Source organism: Zootoca vivipara, chromosome 5, assembly GCF_965207765.1.
Source record: "Zootoca vivipara chromosome 5, rZooViv2.hap1.1, whole genome shotgun sequence".
Classification (NCBI taxonomy): domain Eukaryota; kingdom Metazoa; phylum Chordata; class Lepidosauria; order Squamata; family Lacertidae; genus Zootoca; species Zootoca vivipara.
Genome location: NC_142588.1, coordinates 36,405,379 through 36,427,176, shown reverse-complemented (window position 1 = coordinate 36,427,176; position 21,798 = coordinate 36,405,379). Strand labels below are relative to the sequence as shown.

The window sequence follows — 21,798 nt, the reverse complement described above, 5'->3', positions numbered from 1 at the left end:
AGTTATAGGCTGACAACATCAGGAGGGCTCTGCATTAACTGTCCCTGCTGCAGACTCTGCAGAAATGAGCTTTGGTTCTTTTGTTACCCCTCATCACATGTGGAATATGATAAATAATTGGAGTGTGCACTGAGCAGAAGATTCAGTTCACACCCACTTTGGAAGAGAGGAAGATTCAGTCCAAAGCACTTCAAAAGCTGTCTAGTTCAGCACAGGGTCTGAATTCAAAACCTGATATGGAAAAACAAAGTTTCATGTTTCTCCCATTAGCTTTTGTGAGAAGAGAATCAAATAGCTAGAACTTCTTTCCCTTTTTGACAGAAATGGATGAAATGTGCAGGCATATTAGTCCTTCTGGAGTGGATAAAAGCATAGCAAATTACAGAAAAATAGGTCCAGGGGTTTTTGTGAAGTTGATGGTGAGAGTGGAAACCTAAAATGAATTTGCTTCCCTCCCTGTAGTTTTATAAACAAATCTTTTTATTATAGAAGTGGCATACATTGTGGAGGTACTCCTAGGAAAAGAACCTGAAAATTTTTCTGAAGCGCCATGAATCTCTGAAGCACCTCAAAGCATTTCAGAGGCCCGTGCTTCAGCTCAGACAAGCTCCAAATCTGTCCAAAGCAGCCCAACTTTGGTTCTTCATTTGGGATTTGTCCAATTATTTTGCATAGCCCTATTATATAATGAGGAGTGTACCTGCTTGCACCCATGTATACAGTCAATCTATCCTCTTTCATAGTGGATGGATGACCAACGCAGGGTGTACGTGTGTGTACAATTAGATATAGGCACATTGACACACCCACCCACTATACAACTGTCCTGGTATCTCTGAGCTCTTCCCTTATCCCTATGCAACAGATCTCTTCCCATGCCCCTTTGTTCTCTTTCCCCTTTTGATCCCTAGAAAGACATCAACCAGCCTCGTGACCATTAGAAGTTACCTTTCCTGATTACTTTCCCACTTACCTCTTTTCAATAAAAAGATGCGCAAACACGCACACAGGTCATCAAAATATGTTACTTTATAATACTATTGAATTGTGTTGTAGACAATCAATAGATGGAAAATAGGTCAGACTCTACTCCAGAGGTATTCACTATCCAAAGGTGGGAGTGGGGAAGCAATGGTGTGATTGAGATGGGGGGGTGGAAATCAGAGTTGTTTTCTAAACATTATTGTGGGGGACTGACTGAAGCAACTTCTCTCTCTCTCAACTTTTGGGTTTCTTAAATGTGCAAGGCTTCTTTAAAACAAGCTTCAACATTAGATGGGCACTATCACTGTACTCTTTTAGATGCCCACTGAAAACTTTTCTTGTTTCACCAGGCCTTTCCACAGAAAAGATTTGGTTACATCTGTTTTCAAATTTTGTTTTGGGTATTTTATTGTTTTTAGATATCTTTAACAATTTGTAGATGTTTTAAATACGTGGGTTTTTTAATATATATATATATATATATATCTGGTTTTTAAAAATATCATAGAAGTGTTCCTGAACTCCTTTGAGAGGAAGGGCAGGATATAAATTTAATTAATTAGTTATTTAAACCCATAATGTATACATGTTAATTATGTAGTAGGCAATCTGGTTGACCACTGTGAGAACAGGAGGCTGGACAAGATGGGCCATTGGCCTGATCCAGCCAGGCTCCTGTGTTCTTATCTGTTCATTTTTGTTCTGTATTGTCTACTGTCACAATGAATGTCGCTCTCCTAGGTCTTAGGTAGAGGACTTTTTCATCACTTGATCCTTTTAGCTGGAGATGTCAGGACTTGAGCCAAGGCCCTTCTGTGTGCAGAGCAGATTCTCTGCCATTGAGCTGCAGTCGCACCACAAACTGGCCACACACTGACCTTCCTGAAGCTACAAGTACATTATATGGAGACATCTTTTTTATGTGCCTTGGCAGGCATATATATATATATATATATATATATATATATATATATATATATATATATATAATTTCTCTGTGCACTGTAGAAAATTATTTATGGTTAAGGAATCACACTTTCTTAAAACCAAACTTTGTAAAGATGGTAGCCATGTAAATAATACTTTTTTATTGTTTTCAGAAATGTTTTCAGAAATCTGGCTCTAGTCCGCCAAATCTGGCTCTAGCTATAGGAAATATGTGTCTTTGCAGACATATTCAACATATTCAGCATCTTTTGTTAAGGTGAATTTTCTGAAATAGACTGGAAAGAGAAGTTGCTGAATTGCAACTTATTACCAAACTTAAAACCATGGAGAGAGTTGGTCTGAATAGAGACATTGGATTCTTATCTCATTATACATGATAAAGCTATCTTTAGCCATCTCACTCCTTGCTTTTTCCTGTAAGACCAATTGCAGTCATTGACAGTCGTCAACAAATTTACCACACCTATCAGCCAATCACCCATTCCCACCACCCTTCTGAGTAATACCCCTCCCCACCCTCTCACTATATATAAGGGTCTGGAGACTTCTGTTTCAGTGTATCTGAAGAAGTGTGCATGCACAAAGAAGCTCATACCAATGACAAACTTAGTTGGTCTCTAAGGTGCTACTGGAAGGAATTTTTTTTTATTTTGTTTCGACTACAGCAGACCAACACAGCTACCTACCTGTAACATGTCCTGGAACAGGCATTCTTAAAAAATATTTCCAGTTTCTAATTTGTTTGTCCCCCAAAGTAATATTTGTGCCTCGTATTGCTTTGATGAGAGCTGCTGCTTAAATGAAATAGGCATCTAAGCTGATAATAGTTGACAAAATGCTTATTTTAGTCTCCCCCCACCCCCACTATTTATATTGTGTGTCAATAAGAAAACTATGTAAATGTGAAAGGGTTCAAGTGAGGGCTACCCGTAGCAGGCTTTAAGTTATGCATCCTCCTTTGTGCTAATTTTTCAAGGATTTCTCCCCTCTGTGATGAATACATGAATTTTGTGCACTGAAGCATAGTGCTGGGCCTTTTGGATAGCAGGCTCTGCAAGAAAGAGGAAGAGAGGTTTAATCACAAAAGCAAAAACTTCACACTGCACTTTGTTCCATTTGCAAATGATGCATATCGCCTTTTGTGAAAAAGAACCTATGGCTTGATTCATGATGACGGCGCTTAGTAGATTCTTCACATGGTCCCTTCCCCCCCCCCCAGCCCAAAATAATGCACATGAAAAGCAAAAGAAACTGAACATAATTGGGACCAGCAGCTAGTATTAGGTCCTTTTCCAATCAAGATTCTCTGAGCATAACCTTTTCTGTTGCTGCTCTAAGCCTCTTTCCAGAACTTAGGAGCTTTGGCTCCTGTTTCAGGACTAAACAGAGCGGTTTCAATAAATCAAAGTGAATTTGAAACTCGAAGTCACTCTTTGCCAGTGGGGTTAAATTGATTTTTATAGTATGTCTCTAAAAAGAGGTGGGGGGGGGAGCGGACATCAGACTTGTGCACTAGATGGAGAGTCTGAAGGAATCCTTGGCTTGAGATTCAGAATGTGTGTTTTGTTTTGTTTTTTAAATGAGGAAGGAAAACTGCAATTGAAATTCATGGTGGCAACTTGCTTTTATTTGAGAGATTTATCTGCTGAAATCCCATCTAGCCTCATCTAGCCTTTTATTCCAGATTCTTCCATCCATTGTCTTTAAGGTCCATTTCTTTTACAAGGCTTTTCCTTTCAGCTTTCTCAGGGATCGGGCCTTATAAACATCTGTTTGTGGCTTTAAGGGGGGGAAGCAGGCAGGGCCCAGCCTGTATCTTGCCTCTCCATCCTCTGCTTTTGTTTCCACAGGCCATTGTTTCCAATTTCATGCTATCAGAGGAGCTGCATGTTTTCCTGCGTGAAGTTGTCAAAGAGATAAAAGCCTAGGAGCAGGGTCACATTTAGAGGGATGGGCATGAAAAATTGGTAAAATGTATCTTGGAGCCCACCCACCAGAAGGTGGCTTGGCGCAGTTCAGAAATCGGGGGAGAGTTATATGATGTTAAAAGTTGCACACATTTGGGAAATAAGTGTTGAGGAAAAGATTCTAGTGATAGCAAATTCCTGCAGTTCTTGACTGAAGCTCAGGCACTACCCTGTTTCTCCGAAAATAAGACATAGCTATAAAATAAGACGTAGCAGGATTTTCTAAGCATTCAAGGAATATAAGCCATATCCCGAAAATAAGACAAGACATCCCCTGAAAATAAGCCATAGTGTGGTTTTTTTGAGGAAAAATAAATATAAGACAGTGTCTTATTTTCGGAGAAACACGGCAGTAAGTCATTTTGTAGCTGAACTGCTGGGGTGCAATTCTGAAGAAACAATGTGAAAGGAAGACCTCCGGTAGTATATATCATGGGACATTATAGCCACAGGTGGACAATCATATATTGACTTAATTACCGATAGCTGAGATATGAAATGGCCCTATTCCCTCACATGCAGCTACTTTGCTCCTTTCATTCAAGTGAGCAAGCAGGCTGGGTTTCTTCGGTTAACTCTAATTTCCCATTACATCCAAACTGGGAATCTGTGTTGAATGGCTTCCAGACAGGCCAGGATATTAAGTCAAGTTTAAACAATAGCTTCATATCCTAGCTTATTCAGAATCCACCAGCCATAGTTTCCTGGTTTGGACATAACAGGAAACTATAGTTAACCAAAAACATCTGGCTTCTTTCCAGACTCTTGTGAAATGCATTATGGTTTGTGCCTATAATGACGTATTGTGCTGAGATATAATTGTCTGGATGTGGCCATATTGTTTGTTTGTCTATTATTTTGTTTACCCTGTTGTTCCTCCCAAAGTAGTGCAAGGTGGCAAACAACAAAATGTTGAAACAATATTTTTACAAATGCTTTCTTTTGGAAATTCCACAGTAATAAAACAAATAGTTACAATAATACAAAAATAAACAAAAATAAACATCGCTATTACATTTCATTAATTACATTCCATTTATAATTGACCCGCCTAACGACAAATAATTACAATTACAACAAATAAAGGCTTGACATATCTTGCTTTGCATGTCATGCATCTATCTCATATATTGGTTTCACCTTTTAAGCTGCATTACTGAAATAAATGCACTTTTTGACGATATTCTAATTTTCTGAGTTTCACCTGTACATAATGTGAAAGAGGGGCAGCACAACTTGGAGAGTTAGAATAGAAGCTACTGCTTTGTTAATGAAATCCATGGTAAGAAAGAAATAATACTTTTTACAGGCTCAAATAATATTACATACATTATTTCAGGAATTGTTGTGGTAGTCTTGTAAGTAGATCTTTGTTATTGTCCCCATATGAGGGGACTTAACCTGAAGATCTGTTTTGTTGGCCCATTATGGTGAGAACTTTAAGCCCAGTAGGAGTCTCAGGAAGGCAGCTCCTCCCCACCACACTGGCTACTACTGGTGGACTGGGTAGCAATTTTAGTGTAGTATCAGCTGCCCCGAAATAATGGAATTTGCTGCTCAGGTCATCGGGGGATGCCACAAATGTATACATTGTACTGCCTACTCATTTGTTTTATCCTTATCATTGATGGCAGAGGGCATGCAACCCATAATGTCTTATGAGTACTTCCCAGAATGCAACAGCGGCTTGACTAAACTAATGAATTTGTGACTGCAGATGATCAAAGCTAGGTTTTGCTACCCAAGGGTGGACTTGTTATGGGGCTTTGGTTTAATGGAGGAAAATGGCATGGGAGTATGCTGTGGATCTCCAGAAGAGGAGGCTGGAGACGAGAGGGTACCAAGAGGCAGAGATGAGTCAGACCAGTCTGTCTCCCCCTCCTGCTCCACTCCCTGCAGATCTCCCAGGACCAGAAGAGGTATGAAGGGGGGTGGAGCAGAGACAGACACATTGACCGAGTCTCAGATTGCTTGGGAAGGATCTGGGGAAAGAGGAGGCTTAGGCAGCTGTGGGAAGGCAGGGACCTTCAGTCCTCATAACTGCCTCATAAGGGCAAGATCTACCGGGAAGCATTGCTGTGCTCTCGAGGCCTGGCCTCCTGAGTTGTCTTGTTTCTGTGAATAAACAGTTAACTTCACTGAAGCTGTGTGAGTTATTGCTGACCTGCTCCCGGCACCCACTCCTGACATTCTGCAACAATGTGTGTTACAGATGTGATCGTTTTAAAATGAATAGGTGTTGGAATTCATATAAATTCAGCCAATCCCTATGTACCTGTAGAGTTGTATGTTGCCCACATGTTGTTAAAATAAACCATCTCTTTTTTTCCCTGGATGTCAAAGCCATTCAGATACTATTTGTTTTAATTTTTAAAAAAATTCAGTATAGAGAATGAAAAGGAAAAGATACAAAATAACATCTCATCGATTTGCAATCTTTAGTATGGTACTGTTTTCAAAAGTTTTTTTTAAAAAAAAATCTTAATGGACCAAGGGACTATCTAATAAAATATTTTCAAATGAGACTAAATATTTGTAACATAAATGAGGTTTATAATGGAACACTGCAAAGCATTCAGAGATTTATTTTCAAAGTATATAAGTGTAATTGAATTCCCATGGATTATAAGTGGCAGTTCAGGGCCAAAGAGACTCTGAAAATATAACAGCATCATTATTTCTCTATGTCATATGACACTAATATGAAACTATAAATGCTGTTATTGCTGTTTAGGACTGTTGCTTCATTTGTATTCTGAAGATGTGTGTACCATGTCTATGCTCTTACCTTATCTATGTTTTTAAAACCAGTACTTGTGTCACTCTCCAGCATGACCAAGAGATGAAACCCAGACATGGCTGTGCACATAGTGGCAGGTTCTTCTCAGGGGTTTTCCCATCAGAGCAAGATTAAGTGACTGGAATGTCGGGGACAAAATCAGCCCATCATTTCAGCCCCTAGGAGACTGAGTCATGCCAACCGTGTTGTCAAATGGCACTTTTTAACTTTTTACCATATAAGTGAGCAGCTCATTCCTGTGAGGTGGGGCAGGGAGCTAAGGGCTGCGCTTGAAGAAACAGTGGTAGGGAGGACAAAATCCAAGCAATATCGATCAAAGAAGGGTTGCCAGGACAAACTGGAATATGTCCAGAGGACCATGGCAAAGATGATCAGACCACACCTGGAATACTGTGTCCAGATCTGAGCACCACAATTTAAGAAGGATGTTGACAAGCTGGAACGTGTGCAGAGAAGGGTGACCAAGATGATGAAAGGTCTGGAAGCCCAGCCTTACGAAGAACAGTTGAAAGAGCTGGGTTTGTTTAGCCTGGAAAAGAGGAGACTGAGGTGAGATATGATAGCCATCTTCAAATATTTCAAGGGCTGTCACATGGAAGAGGGAGCAAGCTGTTTTTCTCCTGCTCTGGAGGAGAACCAATGGCTTCAAGTTACAAGAAAGGAGATTCAAACTAAACATCCTGTATAATAATGTCCATGTTGTCCCTGCGTCCAGTTGTCCCGTGTGTCCCTGGGTCACTGCGCATGTGCCCCAGGGATACAGGGATTGGACGGAGGGACAACGGCCAACCGCCGCTCCGCCAACCGCCGCTCCGAAGTCCAGTCTCATGCTGGAGGTGCGCGGCGAGGCGGCGGGGGAAAGAAGCGCTCCCCCCGGCAGCCTTGCCGCGCACCTCCGGCATGGGACGGCGCTTCCTCGGCCGAAGCGGCAGCGGGCGCCGAGGGAAGCCGGCTTTGGCTTGGGGCGGCGGGAAGAAGAGGAGGAATTCCTCCTCTTTTTCCCGCCGCCGCCAAGCCAGTCCCCAAGCCGAAGTGCGGCGCGGCGGGGGCTTTTCGCTGTTTGACTTCCCGGAGTGAAGGGGGAGGCAAACGGCGAAAAGCACCCGCCGCGCCGCACTTCGGCTCGGGGACTGGCTTGGCAGCGGCGGGAAGAAGGGGAGGAATTCCTCCCCTTCTTCCCGCCGCCGCCAAGCCAGTCCCGGAGCCGAAGTATGGCGTGGCGGGGTTTTTCGCTGTTTGCCTCCCCCTGGGGGGAAGGCAAACGGTGAGAAGCCCCCGCTGTGGGGTTGCCGGCTCTGTTGGGTGGGGGGGAGGGAGAAGCAGAAGATCTGATCGGTCTTCGGCTTCTCCCTTCCCCTGCCCAACAGAGCCGGCATTTGGCTCTGTCAGGTGGGGGAAGGGAGAAGCAGAGGATCGGATTGCTTCTCCCTCCCCCCACCCGACAGAGCCGGCAACCCCGGGATCTGTGCTTTCTGTCGGCGGTGGTGGGAGGGGAACGAACGGAGAGAAAGGGCTGCTTTCTCTCCGTTCGTTCCTCTCCCCTCACCACCAACAGAAAGGGCTGTCGGCGGCGGAGGGAGAGGAAGGAAGGAGGAGAAAGGGCTGCTTTCTCCTCCTTTGTTCCTGTCCCTCTGCCGCCGACAGCAAGGACAGGTCCGCGGCGAGGCGGCGGGGTGTGTGTGTGAGAAGCGCTCCTCCCCCCCGCCGCCTTGGCACGCAGCGCCGGCATGGGACGGAGTTTCGGAGAATATCTCCCGCCCCCCCCTCGCCGCGCACCTCCCGCATGAGACGGGGCTTTGGAGACCTCCGAAGCTCCGTCCCATGCCGGCGCTGCACGAGAGCAGCGTTCTAGCGCCCGTTTCTAAACGGGCTGAATTCCACTAGTACAAGATAACTTTCTGACAGAAAGAGCTGTTCGACAGTGGAACAGTCTCCCTCGGGAGGTTATAGACTCTCCTTCCTTGGAGGTTTATAAGCAGAGGTCGGGTGGCCATTTGTGATGGATGTTTCAGTTGAGATTCCTGCGTTGCAGGGGGGTTGGGCTAGAGGACCCTTGGGATCCCTTCCAGCTCTACAACAGTTAAACTGTGGAACTTGTTTCCACAGGAGGCAGTGATGGCCGCCAACACAGATGACTTCACAATCCATGGAGGTTGTGGCTGTCGACAGCTACTAGCCACGATTGAGGCTATGCTCTGCCTCTGTGGTCAGTGGAAGTATCATACTGAGTACCAGTTGCTGGAAACCACAGGAGGGGAGAGTGCTCTCGTGCTCTGTTCTTGCTTGTGGGTTTCCCAAAGGCCGCTGTGAGAACAGGAAGCTAGATTCAATGGGCCCTTGGCCTGATCCGGCAAGTGGTTCTTATGTTCTTAAATTACAGGTGGTGGCCATTATGCATGTGTCTAATAGACATGTGACTGCTGACCCTTGGGTCCTTTTGGACCCAGAAAGGAGCAGGACAGTGGGCTTATGCATGCTCCCGCTGACCACGTGGGGGGCCAGGAATGGAACCCCTTGCGCAAAATGGCCGGTGCCTGTACAAGAATGGGGCTTTTAACCAAACTTCAGGATGTTGATAGAAGCTCCCTGGTAATAACACAAGCTGACTCAAAAGCCAATGGATGGTTCTTTGTTAGAGATTTTTAAGCAGAGGCTGGAGAGGTACCTATTAGGGACGCCGTAGCAGTAGATTTTCTCCATTAACAAGAGGTTGAACTAGATGTCCTTTGAGGCTTCTCCTAACGCTATAATCCTTGGAATCTGAGTTTCCTTGTTTAAATCAGCCCTTCCTGTGCTCCCCGGAGTCTCTGTGTTGTCGTAGTGCACAAAGTCGTGTTGCAGGCCCTGTGATCCTTGCAGTCAGTAGGCGGCCACCACCATACACAAGCAGCCCAACTGTAAACCAGACAGCCATCTCTCCCTGCCTTCAGTGTTTTCCCCTTTGCTGCCATCGCTTCCATTCCTCTGCCATTGATACTAATGATGCGTCTGCGTCAGCTGCTGCTGCTGCTGCTTAGAGGGGGGAGCAGAGGACAGGAGCACAGCAAAGGGAGTGTTGCTCCAAAGTTTGCCAGTTTGTTGCTTATCCAGGTAGGGTCTACTGCTGTCCTCTTGAGGTCAAGTGGCATTTGCATGAGTCAACCTTGTAAATACATGCAAATGCAAATGCACACCCTCATAGATAGGCAGGCAGGCACCTTAAGAAGAAACCCAAAGCTTGATGCTGATGCCAGGGGATTTGATGGGGGAGAGGTTCTCTACCGGTAGTGCTTCCACTGTTATGCTATCACTGCAGGATACATAAAGCACAGACCTGTCCTTAATCTGCGAAGAGGAGGTTGTAAGTTGCTCCAACACTAGTTTCCCCTAATGCTTTTTTGGCATGGAGCCTGCCTCAATTCTGGCAATATGCATCATTGATTAACTTCGTTTGCCTGCCTTAACTTTGACCATATATATATTGTTTTTGTCTGCGTGGTTGTTTTTGATGGTCCGGTGCTTTGAAGGAGAAGAAAAGAATTAAAGCCCATCTTAAAAACCATTACAGCGTGCTTTCTTCTTTGGTGAAAGTAAGTGAAATAAAGAAGATGGCATTAGACCCCTTTGCTCCTCGCAGGGTGGGGTGGGGTGGGGTGGGGGGGGAAGCTTTCTGTATGTTAAACAGTCTTGTGGACATCTGGCGCGATTGGTTTTAATCTGCTAGCTAAAAAGTCAGGATTAAATCTTGCTTTACACCTCTTTGTACTGCAGTCAGTAAAGTGACAGAGCTGCTTCTGAAACAATGACACTACTTATTCCACCCAATATGCCATGTGGCAGAGAACCCCCCCCCCTTCACCCCCCTCCTAGTACCACTTCTCCGCAAAGACAATGAAGCATCTGGTGGGCTTTTCCTGTGTCCAAGATATATTTTTTGTCAGTAATTTCACTCAGCCGGCCTGCTTAGTTCTCCCCTGGTGCTACTTTTTGAGACATGGTGTGCCAAGCCCAGTGGTAAGAGGTCAAGAGGCCAAAGTGATGAATTTTTATGTGCCTGTTCCTTGTGTTTCTGCTCAGTCACGATTCTTTGCGCGCTGCGCTGCTTCTGAAAGGGAGCCACTGTGGGCAATTTGTCCTCCTGGCCTGGAGAGAATGAAGGAAGCAGATGAGTTAAAATAGCATGTATGACTTCGAACAGAGGAGCACACAAAATGTGTTCCTGTGGTGGAACAGAGCATTTCTGTCACCACTGAATGTTGGGGGGGGGTGCCCTGAGATTTGTGGCTTCTTGGAGTCTGATCAAGTGGCGAATGCATTTAGCATCTCTCGGAGATGTAGAGGAAAGAATAGCACTTCACTAGCTGTTATTGTTAAAACATGGTGCAGGGAACACTCTGCAACCTGCTGTGGGGTGATTTCTCTAAAGCTGTTTTAGCCTATTCGGTCTCCAGCTATCAGTTGTCAATATTTTGTGTCTACTTCCTCCCCTTTCCTCCTTTCATCAATGAAAGGTGCATTGTACCTCTCTCAAATGATGAGGGAGAAAGGTGCATTGTCACTATCAAACTGTGAAAAGTTGTGCATTTTACTAAACCCTTTCCTCCTGTGCACAGAGTTTCTGCCCTGTGTGTTTATCCCTTGCTTTTTGCACCTATCTGGTTGATCCTACAAATCAGGGGCTGCGGGATCTTTCAGAAGATATATAGGAGCCTACTAAATTGTAGTCTGTTTCTTGCATAATGTTGGGGGTGGGTGGTAATTGCCCTGGGATAACTCTGAGGGCAGGATGATATATAGTATAATAATCAAAAATGCAAAAAATTGACAGCTTTAATATTAAAATACAGTACTCCTTTCCTAACCACAAAGCACCTTTCTGCTTTAGGCGAAGGACAAGGTCCCCAACACCTGGCCAATTGGCATTCCACCTACATGCAGATGTATCTTACTTCAGCACTGGTGATGGGACAGTGTCATCCGCCACACATGAGGACAGGAGGCTAGTTTAGAGTTAGACCCCATAGCATAGACCGCTCTGTGCTCTCAACGCCTTGCCACCACCACATACTCACCAAGTTCCCTGGCTGCTTTCTTAAACAAATGCTTCCACATAGCAGTGCTAGCACATGCATGTTAGTTGGTTGGCATCCGTCTGTCCCTGGAGAGTGCACCTTTGGGGTTTTTGAAATGTTTTTAATTTAATTTTGCAGAAACCTTTTTAAAAAAATAAAAAGAGAGGTTTGAATGTGCATGCCTAATTCTGAACATCTCACAGGTCATTGGCTAGAAAGGCAGAAATGCTTTCATTAGCTGTGAGATTTGCAATACATGAACCACCACATGGGCTAAAGAACATGGAACATGGGCAAAAGAAGAGCAATCTACAAGGGGAAATGTCAGTTTAATTTATTCAAACACAGACATCCTGTTTTGGTTTTGGTTTTGTTTGCCAGTCTTGACCAATAGGATTTTAAAACTTCAAGTACCCCCAGTTGTTCCTAAGTGTAATAGTTGTAAGTAGTACTGCAGTATTAACACCCAGTAAACTTTCTAATGCTTTAGAACCCATCTTTAGTTCAAGGCCCGGGGGCTGGATTCGGCCCAATCGCCTTCTAAATCCGGCCCGCGGACAGTCCGGGAATCAGCGTGCTTTTACATGAGTAGAATGTGTCCTTTTATTTAAAATGCATCTCTGGTGCATTTTAGAGATACAGGATTTCATTCATATTTTTTTCCAAAATATAGTCCGTCCGCCCCCAAGGTCTGAGGGACAGTGGACCTGCCCCCTGCTGAAAAAGTTTGCTAACTGCTGGTTCAGACAATTAAAAAACATTCTCCCTTTCCAACTTTATTTTTTTGTAGGTAAATTTAAATATCATGCATGGAAAAACATGGGCAAGCTGGGATGTATTCCTGGTGGAACAAAATACCAAAGATGGCGATGCTATAAGTATAGAAACTGCAATTATATTTACAATATAACTGCAGTTATATAGCGAGAAATAACATAGTGCAACCAGGCATCCGCTCATGCAGTGAGGCTTCTCCTTCCTCCTCCAAACTCCCAAAATCTGTTTTGCAGTGTTTGGGGTACCTCCACAGCAGATTTGGGGGGCAAACGAGAGGAGAAACCAGAAGTCTTGTCACACAAATTGCCCGTTGCATATTATTCACAGAAGTAATGCACACAGTAGACTGAAATAAGTAAAGTTAAGTAACAAGTCTGCTGATTTTTATGGGTATATTCTGAGTATGAATTTGTTGGATATCCCCTGATAAAGTAAAAATACTAATATCATCTGTATTTATCATAAGTAAAGGTAAAGGGACCCCTGACCATTAGGTCCAGTCGTGACCAGCGTACAGCTTCCAGGTCATGTGGCCAGCATGACAAAGCCGCTTCTGGTGAACCAGAGCAGCACACGGAAACACCGTTTACCTTCCCGCTGTAGCGGTTCCTATTTACCTACTTGCACTTTGACGTACTTTCGAACTGCTAGGTTGGTAGGAGCTGGGACCGAGCAACAGGAGCTCACCCCATCGTGGGGATTCAAACCGCTGACCTTCTGATCGGCAAGCCCTAGGCTGAGTGGTTTAACTCACAGTGCCACCCGTGTCATAAGTAAATAAGGCTTATTTAGAGACACAAAATGACATATCCTGTTTGAAAACTGTATTTATTTATTTAGTGGCAACAGAAAGAGTCAGTGCAATATTTGATTATTACACTCTTTGGCACAATTCTCTGAAGCATATTATAGCTACCTAAGTAAAATAAAGCATATTCTTAATCCTGTTTACCCTCCACTTCTTTCCCCTTCCTCAGTTGTCTCCCTTTGTTGAATTATATACCAGCCTAGTTCACTCATAATTGCAAACCATAGTTAGCCCAAGTCTGGAATGATAGGATGAAAGGCAAGCTAAAAGTGCTGTTAACAGACAAATAAATAGCTAATGGTTTACCCTGAATGTGTCCATCTGCTCCTTGCTAGCGCAAAGAGAGGAAGAAACACGATCCCTGGCTTAGCATTATGATCAGTAAGTGAAAAACAATTTACAGAGCAAAACAAACTACAGTCTACGTTTGGATGTAACACTAAGCCAGAGATCATGGTTTGTTTCATCTGTGTAGAGAGCTGCCCTCTGGTACTCAGTCAAACACCACACACATTAATAGGGCTATATAAATAAATAAACCTCATTCTCCCTTTGACATCTCAGAGTGGCTTACATGGGCTCCCGGTGGTCTCTCTCTCTCTTTCTCAGGCACTGATGAAGCCCAAAGCTTTGTCTTTCTTCAAACAAACCACAAGCTGTGACCAGGGTTTGTTACGTAAGAGCCTTAAGACAAACCATCATTTCACTTCCAACAGCACAGTAGAAATCAGAGAGATGTGAAGCAATCTCAGTTTTTACTCTGTTCCCCATCATGTTGCGTAGTTGCTTTTAAACTGTGATTTAAAGTAGCATTATTATTATTATTATTAATTTCTATACCGCCCAAGTGGAAACAAATCCCAGAGATGTAAATGGAAGACACTACCAAGTGGTGGATGCAATATATGGCAGTCCAATTCAGACACTACCACACACCACCTACGCCATGGGACTTCCATGCATTTTGAAATTTTTAGAAGATCTTGAGCTTGTGCTCCTCTTCAGCTGATCTCCCTCTCTCGGCTCAGAGCCTAGTCTGCAGATCCATTGTTAATATTGCATCACAGGATATGATGTCATCATCCAGACCTGCCAGGTTGTTTGGACATGCCCAGACATTAGCGGAAGATTTTTGCTGTTGGCTTCAAATTGGAGCCGTACCCATTACGATTAGGTCCAAAAAAAGTAGTTATAAACTTTTCAGCATCAGAACAATTCAAATTCACATTCCTATCATAGAAAAGGTGTGCTATTACAGCAAATTTGTTTATTGCTGTGTTCTTTAACAATGCAAACTTTTTTTCCATGAGGATTGTACTTCTCTGTTCTGTGGCACCTTTCCTTATTTTTCCCATGCCGTATAAAGCTCAGACATGGATTCTTTATCCCCACTGCTGCCCCCCCCCCCCCGGAAGGCAGAAATGGCAATTTTCTATAGGAAAAAGCAATTGTCTGCAATTAAACAAGAAAGCCCTGGTATTTTATTCTGATTTCTTTGTCTCACTTCTTTCCTCCCAAAAAGTACCCTTCAAGAGACTGTAGGAGACTGAAAAGAGCAGTGTATTTTCGTAGCGTTTTACCCCCCCCTTCTTTTTAAATACCAACAACCACAAAAAAAATCCCTTCATAAGGGAGCAGGCTTGCCTTTTAAAAAAAACCCCACGTTTCCGATAGTTTTCTGCTTGGGTGACTACGACTTTGTAGAAAGCGAAAGGAGGGTGGAGTGGGGGAGGCAAGAATTCTCCTGATTGTATAATAAATGAATCTTTGCCTAATCACTTGTTTGTGAATAAGGTAACTTTTTGAAAGCAACATGAGCTCTTTCTCACATTGGTCCTCAGGAGTCTCAGGTTTTTATATTATCATCATCATCATCATCATCGCCGCCACCACCATAATTCTTTTGGAGCAAGGCTGAAGTTGTGAGATATAAAGCAGTTCCTGGGGGCAGGGGGTGGAGGGGGGGAATGTTCCCAAGCAGATGCCTTTAAGAGACAGAAATCATGAATTTCTTGAATTGCGACCACTCTAGGGGTGGCTACAATGACTTTTCGGCAGTGACAGTAACCCTGCCTTGTCCCTGGGAGCCCTTCTTCGGCCCATTCACTATGGAAAGCTGCTTAAATGCACTTAAGCGCATTAGCATTTGGATGCTCGGGGACCATATTGACCCTCATTTGGAAGGTTTAAATGAGTGAAAGATGGAGCGATTTGTTAGGGCTTTAGAAAACCAGCTTTGGAGAGCAGCGGGTTTTCCGCTTTGGTTTGTTCGGGTGCTTGTTCTAATCTGGTGTGCTGTTTAAAGGCAACCAGACTGATTTGTGACACATGAGTCCAAAGAGCTATTTTTTTGGGGGGGGGGGAGCTTGACCTGATTAGCTAATTTGTGCTTTGAATTTCAATGGTCGGCATCAGAAGTGGGGAGTGGGGGGCGGCGGCTCACTTTGGGGAATGGCTTGGCGGGGGATTACCTCACTGGTAACTGCATACAGACACAGATGGCAAAATGTTAATTACTTGTCAAAAGAGACAAAATGGGGTCCGAGGCAAATTGTGAGGATGTGTGGAAAAAGTGATTAGCTCGGGGTTAAAGAGGAGAAAATAAAAAGCAATGGCTGCCTCCATTGGCTTGGTATGGCTACCTTTCCTTTCCCTTCTTTGCCTGTGTTGCCCGTAACACAATCTCATTAACTGAGAAACCTTTGGAGCTTGTTTTCAAACAGCTGACCTACGTTAAAATAGGCTGGACATCGTTCTTCCGAGACATGACTTTTAAAATCTAGCCTGTGCAGGTTCCTATTGGTTACGCCAGTGTAACAGCACCATAGTTTCTAGGTGGCAGAACTCAGAATCTGAAAGCTAGTAGAAGTTCCAGCAGATTGCTTTGTTGTACCTATGTGGAGCCAAAGGAAAAAGAGAGTTAGCTTTCAAATTCATACCGCCAAGGAAAAAAAGAAAATGTATTACTTTTATACTGCACTTGGAAAGCTGAAACAATTTTTGTTTTTAAGATCCCAAAGTCATGGAGTTTGTTGCGATAAAAGAGTAAAGGAAGCAGATCTGTTGCTGCTTCCTTCCCTGTTTTGGATTCCAAAGACATCAGTAGGGCTAAAAGATAAAGGGACCCCTGACCATTAGGTCCAGTCGTGACCGACTCTGGGGTTGCGGCGCTCATCTCGCATTATTGGCCGAGGGAGCCGGCGTACAGCTTCCAGGTCATGTGGCCAGCATGACAAAGCCGCTTCTGGCGAACCAGAGCAGCCCACGGAAACACCATTTACCTTCCCGCTGTAGCGGTACCTATTTATCTACTTGCACTTGACATGCTTTCAAACTGCTAGGTTGGCAGGAGCTGGAACCGAGCAACGGGAGCTCACCCTGTCACAGGGATTCGAACCACTGACCTTCTGATTGGCAAGCCCTAGGCCCTGTGGTTTAACCCACAGCACCACCTGTGTCCCTCAGTAGGGCTAGTCACCATAATAATAAAAAACCAGGGTTTTCTGTATCGGTTTGCGTGGAAATCATGTCTCAGCGGTAGAGCACATATTTTTTCATGAAGGTTCAGTTTCTACCATCTCCAGATAAAATTGTCAGGTGAAAGGAAGGACCGCTGCTTGAGACCCTGCAGAGCCTATCAGAGTAAGCAATGTTATGGACAATTAGTTGGACCTGGTAGAAGGCAAGTTCCCCTGTTCCTCTTAGGATGGTTGTGGGTCAGGGGGTGCCCAGAGCACTTATTATCAGGACAGTGATTCTCAACCCATCACCCTGAGCCTCCTCAAGTTTTAAAGATGCTTAAGGAACTCCCAACTCAAAAGCCAAGTGGCATCTGATGATGTTAACATAGAAGCACTGGGCAGAAGATGCTTTCTGCAATCAAAATATCCTAAACAGGGATTCATGCCTTTTCCTTTGTGGGCATTTGCAGGAGTTGTACCCTTCCCTGAAACACATCCATCCTGCTTCAGGAGAGCAGTCCAGCTTCCCATTTTGGTACTTTCTATCCTATGAATCTGGTTGTCCTTCCAAACTGCCTTTTCAGAAGCAAAGCAAAGGATTGGTGAAATTTCCCACATAGATGGGGAATAAATATGCCAGTATAAAAGATTATGAAGTTCTCCTAACTGTAAGGGGAACAATTAAAGTCTGTGCGGTTGTAAGAAGAAACTGTGTTATCCTATCTATAAATTGTGTTCTTGAATTTTACAAATGATCATCCGATTTTTTTGTGGGTGCAAAGGAGGAGTAAAGAAGGTTACTCCTTATTTTTTTTTTGAATGAGTTGAAATTGGGACTCTGGTGGGAGCCAACAGTGGTCATATTCAGAACAGACACATTGCAATAAATGGACCTCCTCAGATTAATGTTGTCTTTCACTCTTCAACTAACTAACATTTTGCAAAGGAGGTGGAATTCTGTGTCGTGTCGTATTAAAAATGTTTTTAACAAACAAATCTTTCTTTTTTCTCTCTCTTTGTTTATGCTTCCCTTTAACAGACACTTTGTGCAAAGGCTACAATGCAGACTGTCCGGGCTGCCGACACTAATGAAGTAGTCAAGCTTATATTCCGTGAATCTGATAATGACCGAAAGGTAGGTGACAAAATGCACTCCTTGACATTGAAGAGAGCACAGACGTAACTGAACACCCCCCACCTAGTCTACATTCTAGATTCCAAGGAACAAAAAACACTTGCTGACTTCAGTGGAATAAATAATGTAACAGCCCATTTAGTTACAAAAACGTTTGTCTAATTTTGAATTCTGGGCAATAGAGGAGTCACATTATTCAGTGACTGGGCTTCCCTCAATAGTCTGGGTTCTCAGCCTCAAATTATTGATATTTGTTGAATCCCAATAAAACCCAAGGAGTCAAGATTCCATACTTTAAAACATCACTTAACAATTTTCTGCTACAGAGCACACGACTTCTGTACTTCTACGGTGAATATGTCAAGAGCAGAACATACGGGGTTGTATCCAATGCGCTATTCTGTTCACACAACTGACCTGCTTGCGCAGTGGAACTTCTGCCCACTTTGGGAACCACTGGATTAGAGTGTTGAATCCTCAGATTCTAGGATTCAAAGTCCCACTCAGCCATGAAGCTCTCTGGGTGTCATTTGGCCAGTCTTTGACTCTTAGCCAAACCTACCTCACAGAGTTGTTGTGGGGGGAAATTGGAAGGCGGAAGAAGAACCATGTACTGTACACCACCTTCAGTTCCTGAGAGGAAAATGTGGAAGATAATAGTGGGGCAGTTTTAGATTTTTAGTACTGGCATCCCACCCACTTATGGACGTTCTGCTTGTGCACGGCCGCTTTTACGCAGGACGCCATGAGATAAACAAATCGATTGAAACAGTGCGCCTTCCCTCACTCAGGGCCACTTCCTGGAAGTCACTCTCAGCCTCTCATTCACTGCAGTGGGAGGGCAGTGGCCCTGAGTGAGGGAAGGCTTGGGACAGGCCGGTCAACAGCCCTGAGCAGCTTCTAGGCAGCAGCCCTGGTGGCACACGAGTCTCTCTTTTTCTCTTTCTCCTCCCTGCACACACTCCCTATTAAAGTGGGGTGCTCCCCACTTTACGCAATTTCAGTGATGCGTGCAGGGGCCTGAAACGTAACCCCCACGTAAGCGAAGGACACTGTACTCTCTCCACCACCACCCCCGCCCCCACCCCATTTGCTGTTTTTTACATGGGTTTTATATTGATTTATGCTTCTTGTGCTGCCATTTAAGTTGACCTGCTGATTTTCTGGTGTTGTTGGTTGATTTTAGGTAGTATCCAATGGTGTCCCTCACCCCGAAGGAAGGCTTTTTGATCCAGTGGAGGCTTCTGTAAGTGGAATGGGGGCACCCCACCCCTACCCCGCAGCTCCACCACGTTGGGGGGGGGCACATGAGAGTAGGCATTGAGTGGGGGGGCACAGGGGGGAGGGGGAATCAGCTCACTTAACAAATAACTGTAGCCCCCAATAGATCAAAGAGCCTTCCATCAGCATGGGGGAAACCCACTTGTGATCTTCGAAGTTACATCTTAATGTGTGTGTGTGTGTGTGTGTGTGTAAATATATATGAATGAATATGAGCTGCCCAGACTTGGTTGATGGCTGGTATAGAACTTGTAATTAATAACTAACCAACCAACCAACCAACCGGTACCCATCTAAGGATTACTTCTCACAGTCATTCATACCAGTGCAAGTATACTGGAATGTATGAAAATATTTGTAATCCTTCTCCTAGGGATGTCCCAAGAATGTGGCTTCCTGCATCATACTTGCAAACAGCTATCCAATTTCTGACTAGCAAATTTATTGAGGGAAGTTGATATTTCCATAACATCTCCTATAGTGTTGGGTTTTGGGTGGGGAGGGGAAGGGAAGCATAATGTGAGAAGGGCCCTATGTATCCCCCCAAAAGTGTTGACCCTCCCCTTATTAAGAAATAATAGTAATAATTTTATTAATTATACTCCACCCCTCTGACTGGGTTTCCCCAGCCATTCAAGGCGGCTTACAAAACATATAAAAACACAGTAAATTGTCAAACATTTAAAAACGTCCTGATACAGGGCTGCCTTCCGATGTCTTTATCTCCTTGACATCTGAAGGGAAGGTGTTCCACAGGGAGGGCACCACTACCGAGAAGGCCCTCTGCCTGGTTCCCTGTAACTTTGTGTCTCACAGTGAGGGAACCGCCAGAAGGCCCTCGGCGCTGGACCTCAGTGTCCGGGCAGAACGATGGGAGTGGAGATGCTCCTTCAGGTATACTGAGCTGAGGCTGTTTAAAGGTCAGCACCAATACTTTGAATTGTTCTTGGAAATGTATTGGTAGCCAGTGAAGATCCTTTAGGACCAGTGTTTTATGGTCCCAGTGGCTGCTCCCAGTCACCAGTCTAGCTGCCACATTCTGGATTAGTCCTAGTTTCTGAACTACATTGTTCTTAAGGCTTTGTATGTTTGCTTTGGTGGGGGGGGGAGGTTGTTGTTTTGTTTGTTTGTTTTGCTTCAAAAAGTCAGAAGGAGTCTTGATTTAATGGTGAAGAAAACAGGGATTGAGAAACAATTTGGAAGAATGCCCTTGTTAATGAACATGTAAAACTATCATTTTTTAAAATACTTTACAAGCTCTCTTTCTTCTTCTTTTCCAGGTTATGCTACAGTTAGAAAAGAAACTCTTTGACTATTTTAATCAAGATGTTTTTAGAGATAACAATGGCACTGCGGTGAGTTTCCAGCTGTACAATTGCATTTTATAAATGTAACGCTCTGCTCTTGAACCCTGGACGCTCCAAGGAATATGACTATGCATAGCATGGAAAACATTAATGTCTCTGACATGAGTTTATTTTATTTGTTGGTTTTTTATTTTTACATTTCTATGAAATGAGCTCACAACCTTTTAAAATTCATTTCAAAGACAAGCAAGCTAAACAGTTTCAAATGAGTAAAATTACATGAGCAAACCCACCACATTTTCCCAAGTTCACATGGGCTGGATTCTCCAGCTAACTTGAGTTCTGATTACTATTTTTTAACCAAATTATGGGTTTCCTTATGTTTTAAACTCGGGTAGAAGCAACAAATCACAACTTACCTTGTCATGTTTGTAGAGTTTGTGTTCCTAAGCTTCTAAGCTTTTCTCCCTTAAAATGCTGGATCTTTTTCAGGTTGCCACTGAGTATTTCAAAGCAACAGTTGCTGAATTTTAAGCACCTTTTCTCTTTAGATTTGACAAAAGACCCATGTATTTTGTACATAGGTTACTTGTTCCAGGCTGTTCTCATCCTGAAGCAAAGTTCTTAACCTGAGGTACTATTTCTGGGTTAGCGGAGTTTGTAACCTAAAGCGTCTGTAACCTGAAGTGTCTGTAACTTGAGGTACATTCATTCTCTGAGATACTTTGAATGTGTTACTGAATCCTAGGCTAGCACCACAAAGGGCAACCTCAGTATCTCACACACCTTCCTCTGGCATAGCTATGTTGGGGGAGCATGGAAGCTTTTGCTTCCCTTTTCAATCAATCACAATCCCAACCCAACAAACTCTGGTTAGTTTTCACTGTGGTTTGTTGAAACGAGATCATTCTCAACCATGGTTTAGGAAGCTGTGGCAACAAACCACAGTTGAAAATTAATCACAGTTTAGGGTTTAGGAATAAGTCCCATTGAGTTCAGTAGGACTTAACTCCCTGTTCCATGGGTATGGGGCTGCAGATTTAGCTTAATTGTGCTCAAGGTTAAAGCTTTGAATTCCTTGGAGATCACTAGGACTCAAATATGTATTCGCCTTTTTGAAGGAAAATTCATGATGCAACAAATGGTTAAAATATTTAATTCTGTTTTACACACAGGCTCATCAAGCCTCATATATGTTTGCTATCTTCATTTCGTCTCCCATTTGACACTGTTAAGGGTAGCATGAAACATGAAACAGAATGTTTTCATTAGTGTAACA

The 21,798-nt window shown here is 43.7% G+C and overlaps 1 protein-coding gene across 5 annotated transcripts in view; it reads left to right on the top strand.

Annotated features, from left to right (window-relative positions):
- Positions 1 to 21,798, top strand: part of INPP5A (inositol polyphosphate-5-phosphatase A) — a 235,040-nt gene that overhangs the window by 168,834 nt on the left and 44,408 nt on the right. For 3 of the 5 annotated variants that reach the window (XM_088670393.1, XM_088670394.1, XM_088670396.1), the window contains 3 exons: positions 17,836 to 17,935; positions 19,122 to 19,177; positions 20,493 to 20,567. In XM_088670393.1, the coding sequence (XP_088526519.1) occupies positions 17,836 to 17,935; positions 19,122 to 19,177; positions 20,493 to 20,567 (231 nt within the window). The remainder of the gene's footprint in view (positions 1 to 17,835; positions 17,936 to 19,121; positions 19,178 to 20,492; positions 20,568 to 21,798) is intronic. The other 2 variants (XM_035137835.3, XM_088670395.1) reach the window with 1 other exon arrangement.